Source organism: Anguilla anguilla, chromosome 6 (genome assembly GCF_013347855.1).
Source record: "Anguilla anguilla isolate fAngAng1 chromosome 6, fAngAng1.pri, whole genome shotgun sequence".
Classification (NCBI taxonomy): domain Eukaryota; kingdom Metazoa; phylum Chordata; class Actinopteri; order Anguilliformes; family Anguillidae; genus Anguilla; species Anguilla anguilla.
Window position 1 is genome coordinate 57,030,190 of NC_049206.1, and position 12,373 is coordinate 57,042,562.

Below are 12,373 nucleotides of genomic sequence, written 5' to 3' on the forward strand. Positions count from 1 at the left end.
AGGCTCACTGAGAACCTGCCTTTAGGGTCAGGCTGTGAAATGAACAACCCGCCACCAGAAAAATGCTGGCCAAAATTTAGACAGTGGCTGCTAAGCTCTTCTAGTCTAGAGGCCACTTCGGCAGTTAACCAATCAGACTGCGTTTCATTGGATATTGTAATAAGGCCGGTTACATGTAGAAAATAGCTGGTGGTTTTTTAGACTACACAAGCTACTTTGGCCAGGGGGTGAAAAAGTTCATGCCCAAATTTCATGCCCTGCTTACAGTATTCACCAAACACACTCCTCCAGACATTCAGGGCCTAAAGGTCTTTCTCAAAAATGTTTTTTTTATTATTATTTCTTTCTTTCTTCTTTTGTGCACAAACAAGGGAAAATAATTGGATATGAAATGTTCCCAGAGAAAATTTTTTATTGAAAAAGGTCAGGGAAATGTCACCAGGAAACAAAACAACACTGAGCCCCATCTGCTCTCCATGTTTTCTACCACCGTTGCCTTCAGTAAATTGCACATCTACTGTCAAAGCAACCAGAAATCTTTGATTTTTTAAGATACTGTGTGTTATATTTAGGGAATACAGTCCATCTACTGTACAGTTAACCACAATGCGTTTTGTGCAGAAGGAATGAAGAAGGGACGTGTTGGATTTTCTTGCTACTATAAAATTTTTATATGCATCGTTAATATTGCATTACATTGTATGCTGGATACTTGATTCTGATTGGCCAGTGAGCAGTCGTTATTTCTGTATTATAAAAACGTCTGATTATATCCTTCCACTTAAGTCTCTAGGCTTATTTTTAAATACTTGCCTTGTGCATTGTACATCATGGCATTGTTATTTTATTACAAATATTTTGTTATTTAAAGATAAAGACCAAACAACCCATTTTCACTGAGCCGGATCTATTGGCCATGGGAACACAAAGAGACTAATGATTACTCGCTTTTCTCAAGTCTATCACCCGAGGCGTTAAAAAAAAATGACAGCGATAAACTCTCCAGTGAGATTTACTTCTCCGTGTGGGGGGAGGGGGGAGGGGGGAGAGGGAGGAGGGGATTTGGGGGGTTCAGAAGAACCAGGATCCGCACAGTTGGATGTGAATTAGAGGAACGGGCGAAGCTTCGCTCAGCGCTAATCCTCAGCCTCCCCCAGACAGCCGTGCGGACCTGTCGCGCAGCAGCCAGCGGGGCGAGCGGCTCGGGGAGCGCTGAAGTGGGGTTTTCAGCTCAGCTAAAAAAATAAAATAAAAGCCACGCTGCTTAAGGACAATCAAATACGACACGACGCTCCACAGCAGGCTCGCAGGGAAGGGTGTGTGTGTGTGTGTGTGTGAGTGTGTGTGTGTGTGTGTGTGTACGTGAGGGTGTGTGAGGGTGTGTGTGTGTGTGCGTGTGGGGGGGGGGGTGTGTGTGTGTGTGCGTGTGGGGGTGTGTGTGTGTGTGTGTGAGAGAGAGGGTGTGTGTGTGTGTGTGTGTGAGAGAGAGAGGGGTGTGTGAGAGAGAGAGAGAGGGTGTGTGTGAGAGAGAGAGAGAGAGGGTGTGTGTGTGTGTGAGAGAGAGAGGGGTGGGTGTGTGTGTGTGTGAGAGAGAGAGGGTGTGTGTGTGTGAGAGAGAGAGAGGGTGTGTGAGAGAGAGAGAGAGGGTGTGTGAGAGAGAGAGAGAGGGTGTGTGTGAGAGAGAGAGAGGGTGTGTGTGAGAGAGAGAGAGGGTATGTGTGCTGCAGTATCTTCATGAGTAATGCCTACTTCACTCGTGCTCTGCTGTTCTGACTGAGGACCCCCTCGTGGTATTTGCTGTATCTTATTTGCCTGCGTTTCAGCACTCTCAGGACCTGAGGCTCCTGCGCGGGGCCAGGTCTCCATGCAGGATGTTTGCTGAAGGACGTGAAGGTGAGGTGTTTGGCTCAGGGTCACAACAGCCGTGCAGAGGCTGGAAACTGACCCTCTGGGCTTCAGACTACCCGGTCCCTGTTCCTTAACTACACCCTTACACCACAATAACATATGTTTTTTTCCCCCCCATGGACGAAGATCCAATATACAGCCATTTCTGAGCAGTTGTTTTCTGCGACTTCCTGGTCTTGTCTCTCAACAAGACAGGGAAGGTTGCAGCAGGACATCAACAAGTTCGGTTGAGTTCGGGTTGGGAAAAAAAAAAAAAAGAGGACCAGGAAGTTAGCTTCACAAACGAAGCCTGAGGCTCATTCCAGCTGCTTATTTTATCCACCCTTGTTTCCTGTCATTGCACCCTTTCCTGCTACGGAAGCCCAAACGGGTCAGAAAGGCTTGAAAGTGACGTCGGGAATCACGTGTTTTCGACGTGTTGACAGCGCATCTGGGGCAGATTTTATTCAGAAGGCAGTGTGTCTGGGCAGATTTTATTCAGAAAGCAGCGCGTCTGGGGCAGATTTTATTCAGAAAGCAGCGCGTCTGGGGCAGATTTTATTCAGAAAGCAGCATGTCTGGGGCAGATTTTATTCAGAAAGCAGCGTGTATGGGGCAGATTTTATTCAGAAAGCAGCGTGTCTGGGGCAGATTTTATTTATAAAGCAGCGTGTCTGGGGCAGATTTTATTCAGAAGGCAGCGCGGAGGGGCAGATTTTACTCAGAAAGCAGCGTGTCTGGGGCAGATTTTATTCAGAAAGCACCGTGTCTGGGGCAGATTTTATTCAGAAAGCAGTGTGTCTGGGCAGATTTTATTCAGAAAGCAGCGCGTCTGGGGCAGATTTTATTCAGAAAGCAGCACGTCTGGGGCAGATTTTATTCAGAAAGCAGCATGTCTGGGGCAGATTTTATTCAGAAAGCAGCGTGTATGGGGCAGATTTTATTCAGAAAGCAGCGTGTCTGGGGCAGATTTTATTTATAAAGCAGCGTGTCTGGGGCAGATTTTATTCAGAAGGCAGCGTGTCTGGGGCAGATTTTATTCAGAAAGCAGCGTGTCTGGGGCAGATTTTATTTATAAAGCAGCGTGTCTGGGGCAGATTTTATTCAGAAGGCAGCGTGTCTGGGGCAGATTTTACTCAGAAAGCAGCGTGTCTGGGGCAGATTTTATTCAGAAAGCACCGTGTCTGGGGCAGATTTTATTCAGAAAGCAGTGTGTCTGGGGCAGATTTTACTCAGAAAGCAGCGCGTCTGGGGCAGATTTTATTCAGAAAGCAGCGCGTCTGGGGCAGATTTTATTCAGAAAGCAGCGCGTCTCCCAGCTCAACAGCACCGCAGAGCTCCAGGCCCACGTGGGGGGGCAATCCAAAGCCGCCAAAGCCTTGGGAAATAAAAGGCAGCTCAGAGCAGCTTTGAAACCGCAGTCGCTGCGTTGGGTAGCAGTGGATAAAGCCAGTGTACCGCACCGCCCTGCCACTCACATAAATTATCTGAAGTATGATATTTTTCTTATTTTTATAACCGAGCAGCGATAGCTCTGTGAACGGTGACAGCCTTATTTGTTTGTACTTTCGGTTATTTCTGCGCTGTCTTGTTAAGAACGCAGCTGCTTCAAAATTCTTTTGTTGTTGTTGTTGTTGTTTTTAATCACCGCTCGTGGGTTTATTTTAAAATACTCTCCCCTTTGAGAACCGCTCGTCTGAGGGGGACCGAGACTGTTTACGTCGGCGAACGTTTTCAGGTGGAACGGCGAGGGCGTCGTTAAACGAAATTAAGCGACGGAACGTACTGTCGGATCAGCGACGGGCCAATCGCCGGCCACCGCACGCGACAGGAGTCCTTTTCAACCGAAGAGAGAGAGCACTGAAGCCGGTGGCACTCTCCGTCACCGTGACAACTCAAAGAACAGCTGATTTAATTTTCGGAGGCGTGCGCCCGGGGTTTCTGTCAGCATCCGCCAGAAAACGCCATCATTTTAGAAAAAAGGGGGGGGGGCAACAATTGATCGACAACCATAATACACATTTTGCTTTTGACTTTAAAATTAAAAAGTAAGCAGATATTCTTCCTCCGGTTACATAATTTTAGATTCAGGAGTTTTAAACAACTGACATGACACTGCTCAAATTGAAACTGTAAATGAAGGTGGTTTTCCAGTCTGGGGAGTTCACCAGGGAAACAGGAGCCACAGAAAGAGGAGAGAGAGAGAGAGAGAGGGAGAGAGAGAGGGAGAGAAGAGAGAGACAGAGAGAGAGAGAGAGAGAGAGAGAGCTTCGTGTTTATTTATGCGCATGGCTTGGGTAATCATTCACACATTCCACATCGCACGTAACCACGGCGCTGAAATATCTTTCGCGCATTTTTTTCGACTTCCTGTCCTCTGCACACGGCCACAGTTCAGAGGCGTGAATAATTTGAACAGGGCGAGAAGCACCTGGGGGGGGGGGGGGGGCGAGCCTATCAGGAGCGGGTGCGGAACATTCCGGGCACGTGGGGAGACATGGGAACGACAGGAAGAGGCCGCAGCCGCCCGCCTGGATCAAGCTCACAGCCTCCTCTTAACATCCAGCGGCCTCTTCACAGGTATCACAACACGAGGATTTCATCTCCGAGAACAAACTTTACTGGAGTCTGGGAATGCTAATAAACCTGCCCCCCCCCCCCCCCCTAACCCCCCCCCCCCCCCCCCCCCCCCCCCCCCCCCTCAAAGACTACTCCCTGCCTCAGCAAAATTGTGCCAAAAGAACAGCAGCCAGTTTCCCAGTGCATGCTGGGAAGCGGCCAGGGTGACAGAGGAAGAGAGGGTGGGAGAGGAACACCGAGAGAAAAGAGAGAAACAGACAGAGTGTGAGAGATAGCGTGAAAAAGAGAGAGAGAGAGAGAGAGGGGGGAGAGAGAGGAGAGAGATAGAGGGAGAGAGAGAAAAAGGAAGCTAGACAGAGAAAGTGATAGGACAAGTGAGAGATGCAATGAGTCAGGCAGAAGGAGCCAAGTACACAGAGAGAGGAAATGAGATGGAGGGAATGGGAAAAAGAGCAAGAGAGAGAAAGGGAGAGGGAGGGAAAGAGAAAGAGAGAGGAAGGGTGGGGGAGGGAGAGGGAAAGGGAGAAAGAGAGAGAGAGAGAGAGAGAGAGATGGAGGGACAAGGACAGAGAGAGAGAGGGAGGGAGAGGGAAAGTGAAAGAGAGAGAGGGAGATAAAGGGAAAGAGAGAGGTGGAGGGAGGGAGATGGAAAGAGAGATGGGGAGGGAGAGGGACAGGGAGAGAGAGAGAGAAGGAGGGAGAGACGGACGCAGGGCTGTACCTTCCAGGTCCTGGTCAGGCCACCAGCCCAGCTCACAGGCCTTGCAGGTGAACTCGTCCTGCACGTACTCGTTATCCTTACAGGTGGTGCAGATCCAGCAGCAGCTCACCTCTCCCTTCCTGATCACCTGCACACACACACAGACATTACACTGCATTACACTGCATTACACTGCATTACGCTACATTACATTACATTACACTGCATTACACTGCATTACGCTACACTACGTTACAGTACATTACATTACAGTACACTACACTACATTACATTACATTACATAACATTACAGGCATTTAGCACACTTTTATCCAGAGCAACTTACATAAACATTTCACAGACACACACAGACATTACAGTACATTACGCTACACTACGTTACAGTACATTACATTACAGTACACTACACTACATTACATTACAGTACAGGCATTTAGCAGACACTCTTATCCAGAGCAACTTACATAAACTTTTTACAGACACACACAGACATTACAGTACATTATAGATTATCGGGTCCAAATATTCCATTTCCACAAGTGCTGTCAGCAGTATTTGAACAGTACCTGCAACGTACAGCCAGTGAGGCAACAGGAAAAACAAACTCAGAAAAATATAGAACGGGGCGGGGGGAGCATTTCTGAGTTCCAGACAGGAGATGAGTTGGGAAAAAAGCCAAGGTAACCAAATTTTTTGTAAAAATACATTTGAGGGCTTAACAAAACAAAAACTCCAACTCTTACCCCCAGTGCAAATCATGCAGGAAATAACGAGGTCAGCAAAACAAATTGCAGTTTCGAGACACAGAGAGAGTTGGGGATATAGAGAGAAACAAACAGACAGCTAGTGAGAAACAGAGAAAGACAGAAACAGAGAGAGAGAGAAAGAATGAAGATCACACTCCCCCAAGACTGACAGCGCCCACAGGATTTCAGCAGCGTGCCAGAGACGAGAAAAAAAGAAAGAAAGAAAGGAAGAAAGGAAGAGGAAAAAAAACGGCAGACTTTTTCAGGTCAGGATGATACAGCAGCGAGGCCCTGAGGAACGGGCCCCAGCTTCATAATAGTGACGGTGAAAAAGAGAGTGAGCGGTGAAAAAGAGAGAGAGCGGTGAAAAAGAGAGACAGCGGTGAAAAAGAGAGACAGCGGTGAAAAAGAGAGAGAGCGGTGAAAAAGAGAGAGAGCGGTGAAAAAGAGAGAGAGCGGTGAAAAAGAGAGACAGCGGTGAAAAAGAGAGAGAGCGGTGAAAAAGAGAGAGAGCGGTGAAAAAGAGAGTGAGCGGTGAAAAAGAGAGTGAGCGGTGAAAAAGAGAGTGAGCGGTGAAAAAGAGAGAGAGCGGTGAAAAAGAGAGAGAGCGGTGAAAAAGAGAGTGAGCGGTGAAAAAGAGAGAGAGAGAGAGAGAGAGAGAGAGAGAGAGGGAACCGCATGCTGAGTGCAGGCCATACGCAAAATCAGCGCTTCTGTCAAACACAGCCAGTCCAGTCCAGTCCAGTCCAGTCCAGTCCAGTGCAGTGCAGTGCAGTGCAGTGCAGTGCAGTGCAGTCCAGTCCAGTCCAGTCCAGTCCAGTCCAGTCCAGTCCAGTCCAGTCCAGTCCAGTCCAGTCCGTGCCTTCAAGTTCCATTCTGTGTGTAATATGGTCACTGTGATGATGTGGTGAACCTGAACCTGGGTCTCCACCCAAAAAAAACATAACTGGGGAGCGCTGCCCAGGTGAACGGAGAAGGCTGTCCGCGGAACTACAGCGCTAACGCGAGCCTCCCTCACAGGCTGAGCGACGCCGGAGCTGGGGGGGCGTGGGGGGTGGGGGTGGGGGGGCATGGTGCGGGTGACGGGACGAGGACTGACAGCAGCCTCCGAGGACGACCATATTAGGGGGAGGAGTTTACCGCCAAGGCATGGGCGGTGTGGGCAGCGACCTCGCAAACCGCAGTACCCAGAGTGCACTGACATTCTTCACCCCCCCCCCCCCACCACCTCAGGCGGGTTAATTCCTTTAATGCCCACCCCTGAACAAGGCAAGGGGGGTGTGGAGGATGGGGAGAGCTTGAGGAAGGGGTCTGCAGTGAATCTGGCTACACTGCTAGCAATCCTCCCTTTGAATGAGGGTCAGGCAAACTGCCCTGTGACAACTGCACAAACACACGCACACACACACACACAAACACACATAGATATACACACACGCATCCACTCACACGCACTCACATGCGCGCAGACACACACACACACGCATACACTCACATGCGCGTGCAGACCCGCACACTCACGTACACACACACACACACACACACACACACACACACACGGGAAAAAAAATCTATCAAACACAGCTGGTGTTTTCCGCATTCGAGGCTGCCGGTGGGCGTGTTCCCCATTATGCAAGAGGCAAGCGGGCCAATAGCATGGCTCCGCCCACCCAGTCTGCGCATAATTATCCCCGCTGAAGCGAACGCTTGTCGCCAGATGTTCGGTCTGTAAAAGCTGGCGGAACACGACAGGTCTGACACACTGATGGCTGATGGAACTCCGCTTCTGCTGGGTTCCGCTTCGACGTGCTCGCCAGATCTACGATGTTCTGCGAGACGCCGCTGCGCTGGCACGTCCTTATCCGTCTCTCCAAACCGCCCGCCATGCCCAGCGTCGCTGAGAATTTTCAATTATGCATTTTATAAATCGGCGATTGTTACTATAATTTATGCGACTGCAATTCAACGGCAAAATTCTCAGTGATACATCGCTTCGATCTATAGGGTCTATGTACTCTATTAGAGTTGCAAGCACTCAAATTTAATAATTTTGACGATATAATAGTTTTGAATGATTTTGACCAATGTGAGACAGAATGCTGTTCATTGACGGACAGAAGGACAGACCAGCATAGCTGGACTAGGGTAGACAGTCACCTAGTGATTTAGTCATTTACCGTAGAATTTTAACCATTGATGTTGGGGCATCCCTTATCATGCAGCAGACTTCCTTTTGTAGTCCCTGGGCAGGTTTGAACAGTACTACAGAAATGTAGTGTAGTAAAATGTAGTAAAATAAGACCAGGTCAAAACCTCGCATATGGCTGGACCGGCTGACCAATGGTGTGACGTCATAACTCGGCCGACCAATGGTGTAACTTCATCACTCACTCAGTCACTCACTCAGTCGGTCACAGACATTCGCGTGTGTAGGGCTGGCCCCGCTGTTGCGGTCCAGCCAACAAGGGAAAAACACATGTGCTGTATTAAAATGGCCCCTAAGTGCACGGTGAACACGTGAATGCAGTTATTAACGGTTATTTTATTTTATTTGATTTGATTTTTACCTTGATCTGGCCTCTGGTGCAGGGCTCGCTGCAGACGGAGCGCACCATCTCGCTGTGGTTCATCTGGATCTTGTAGTCGTCGATGCGCAGGAGGCCCTCGTGCCAGGAGCCCACCTTGATGTAGTCGTAGTGACCGTCGCCCACGTGCTGCAGGTTCATGATGTCATACCTGCGGCGGCGGGAACGGAGACGGTTAGGGAGCGACTCAAAACGTAGGATTCCTCCCGGAGACGAACAGGAAAAGGGCCATTCCCCACCCGTCAGGCTGTCTGACTGGGGGAGGGGGGAGGGGGGGGGAGTGGGGGGGACTGACAGCACCGTAAGGGTGAGAATTAACTGGAGAGGACTGCCATCTCGGAGAGAAACAGACGATCCGTTCCACTCGAAACGCATTAAGCTCCCGCGCGGGACAGCGCTACGCTAGTGCGCTACGCCAGTGCGCTATTGGCTCTTTGTTCCTTTCTGCATCTTAACCTCCAGCAGGAATGACAATATTCTCCAAAAATTATAACTGTGAAATGATCCTCAACTGAGGAATCGACACCACCCCCCCCCCCCCCCCCCCCCCCCCCGCCCCTCCCCCCACATCCACATTACTGCAGCTTGTTTCCGAAAACAAATGTTTAATAACATAATTGCTTTGCCTGGAGCTACGGTATGATGTCGAATATCATAACAATGCGTAATTTGCCAAAACACTTCTGGATTTCACAAATGGGCTGGGTTATTTACTGTAATACCGCAATAATTGTGAGAAAACAAAATCACAAAAAAGGAATACAAATGTTAATAGACTCTGATAGTTATTGAATATAAAACTGTATGTATCATATTTTAAAATCAGACATCCCATGATTTTAAGCAATATAAAATTGTGACCATTTAAAACCACTATTATTTCATTATTAACCATCATCACACCAGATAAATTATTGTTGGGCACTCATTTCAATGTCAAATGTTTTGTTTTACAAGCAGCTGTACAGCCAGCAGCCATATAGACTCTGATAGTTATTAAAACTGTATGTTTCAGTTGAATATAAATTGAATATATAACTATGTTCACTGTATGCATCACAGGATTTTAAGCAATATAAAATTGCGGCCATTTAAAACCACTATTATTTCATTACTAACCATCATCTCACAGATAAATTATTGTTGGCCACGCGTTTCAATGTAAATCTTTTTTTCATTTTTACACCCACACAGCCAGTAGCACGCTGGGACAGGCTCCAAAACCCCCCCCCGCCCCCCACCATGACCCTGTACCCGTGCAGCCGTACAGCCACGCGCACCGAGGAACGCCAGGCCACCCACCTGCCGGGCGAGTCCCCGTTCTCGTCGAAGTACACGTCCTCGCCGGACACGCCGGTGAAGGAGGTCCGGAGCAGGAAGTCCAGCAGCTTGCTGCCGTCCACGGGGTCCATGGCCTCGCACAGCCCCACGCGGCCGGGGCAGAGCTCCTGCTGCATGTCGTGCAGCCCGTGCGCCATGGCGTAGATGGCGTTGATGACGAAGCCCATCTTGCTGTCCTGCACGTAGTTCTCCTCCAGGCTCTCGTTACCTGCGAAAATGCCGTTTTTTGGAGGGGGGGTGGGGGGGGGGGGGTGGGGGGGGCAGGGCGAGGAGTATCCGAGAAAAGCAGGGTCAGTGTTTTTTGGCACCGCACACAAAGGTTACAATGCACTTTTAGATGTACTGAAGCAGTGATTCAAATAATTCTACCTGTGCAAATTATTTTGTGCTGCGTATTTCTTCATTGCATGAACTGCAGCACAAGTGCAAACTGCCTTGCTGAAAGTGACTTACTGCAATACAACCGCCCCATAATAAACTGGTCTGATGTGCCAAATCCAATAAAAGAAATGTTTATTTAAAACAAAACAAAAAAAGACAATCAAAACCATATGCTAAGAGGCAGAAGATAAACCAGGATGAGCAACGGACCCTCTGCCTTCAAGAACCAATTCTGGTCAACTGCTTGAATATCTGGAGAGCAGGGAATTGTGGGATACGTGGAACTAACAGCAGCACAATATAATTGGCACATCCCTTTTGGAAATGATGGGGTGTCCAGGGACCCTTGTGTTCCGCTGCCCGTGTCCACAGTAACGGATACGGCTAACTATCTATCTGAGCGTGTATATCAGGGCTGAAGTGAAAAGGGACCGAAACAGGAAGTACCAAAACAGGACAGCTTCCTGTGCGCTCAGCACCGCATATTAATTAGGGTCCTTGAGAGAGGCCCGCTCGGTGAACACAGACTGACAGCTCCAGATGGGAACGTCCGTGGCGAGAAAGTAAGAAAACAAGGAATCAATTTCCAGCCCGTTTTCCTGCCTCCGGCAAGGATATATGCAAAACACGGATCTGCAGGAGCTCCCAACAGCAACTGGACACTCCATCATTTAACAAGCAGTTTTTTTAGGTACAGCCAGCTAGAAAGCGGTGTAAAGCAACGCAGCTCATCTTATGACATCGTCAGCTACCAGATAAAGCTATTCTGGGGGGGTGAACAGTATTGTATTGTAGCAGCGTAACCAATCTCGGCGCCAGACATAATCTCAGACTCAACAGAAAACAGTATTCACAAATCATCATCGTCATGGCAATTTGACCTGATGGGGAGCCAAAAACACATTCCAACAATAACAATAGGATATTTAGTATGTAAGCGTGTTGGTGACCGAATGACCAGGGGTCCACCCATACAATCCCAGCAACTGAAACCCTTCCTCCCTGGCTGATGCTTTCCTAAATTACGCACCCCGCCCCATGGGGCTGCTGGTCTAAGGTAGGGTTACAAATCTGGACCGTGGGGTACATCCCAGCACAGCCCATCAGAAAATACACTTTACAAAAACAGGGCCTTCATCACCCCCCCTTCACCCCCATCTTCACCAGTGGCATCAAAAGAGCATATATACCATAAAAATATATTTTCTTTTATGTAAAAGAAAGAATATTTGCACTACTCAAGTCTAAGGATTTTGCCTGAGTGTGCTGTTCTAGCAGAGGCAGTGACAGCGACGTTAAAAAAATAAAAATAAATTGAAAATAAAAAATCCCTGCGGCCTTCGGGGAGTCACACTCCAGTTAGGGTGTTGAAAACTGCCGAAGCTCTTTGTCTCGAGATTAATTTCCCTGCTAAAGAAGCGAACGGCTCCACTCATCAAGGTGGTACTCGATCGAATCCTGAGTGAAAACAAGCTGTGAATGTCTGAGACCTCGCGCTTACTTCATTCATCATATTACTGCTATTCCGCCGTTCCCCTGCCGACTAGAGTTTCGCATTAATCAGTTCTTTTTTTGCGCGTGTTGACGCTGAGTTTGCATTAGTAATCGGGTTTGCTCACTCAAGTCATTTAAAATACAAAGGTTGCTCATTCAATCATCTCGCTTTGCAGTTTGTCCTTAAATCTGACCAGCAAACTGGTGTCACTTTTCATATCACTTACACGCTGTACGCGTACAGTCATGATGACACACTTGTCAAAAGCGAGGGCCGGCCACCTCAGCAGGACGACAAAACCGCTTCCTGTATGTCCGGGAGAGAACGCGCGACACGACACGTTTAATTAATCGCAAACGTCGCACGCGTAGAATGTTCTCCCGCAAAAAACCAGATGCACTACGATACTAAACTACGATACTGAACTGCAATACAACCACATTGAAATACTGTCCTTGCTGAGCGGCTCTCCAAAGCCCGGTGCGGATTTCAATGTGCGCGTGCAGGTCCGTCGCTAGGCAGAGCAACGCAGTCCTTAGCGCCGCAGACACAAACAGTGGCGGCGCACATGAAGAGCTTTATAAGGCAAAAGGACTGTTATTGGGGCTTTTTTTAAATAAAGCAAACTCGAAACAGG

At 48.5% G+C, this 12,373-nt stretch overlaps 1 protein-coding gene across 2 annotated transcripts in view; it reads right to left on the reverse strand.

Moving 5' to 3' along the window:
• grm1a (glutamate receptor, metabotropic 1a) overlaps positions 1-12,373 on the reverse strand; it is a 49,058-nt gene that overhangs the window by 2,387 nt on the left and 34,298 nt on the right. For both annotated transcript variants that reach the window (XM_035420824.1, XM_035420825.1), the window contains 3 exons: positions 9,822-10,068; positions 8,502-8,670; positions 5,189-5,315 (listed from right to left, as the gene is read on the reverse strand). In XM_035420824.1, coding sequence (XP_035276715.1) covers positions 5,189-5,315; positions 8,502-8,670; positions 9,822-10,068 — 543 coding nt within the window. The remainder of the gene's footprint in view (positions 1-5,188; positions 5,316-8,501; positions 8,671-9,821; positions 10,069-12,373) is intronic.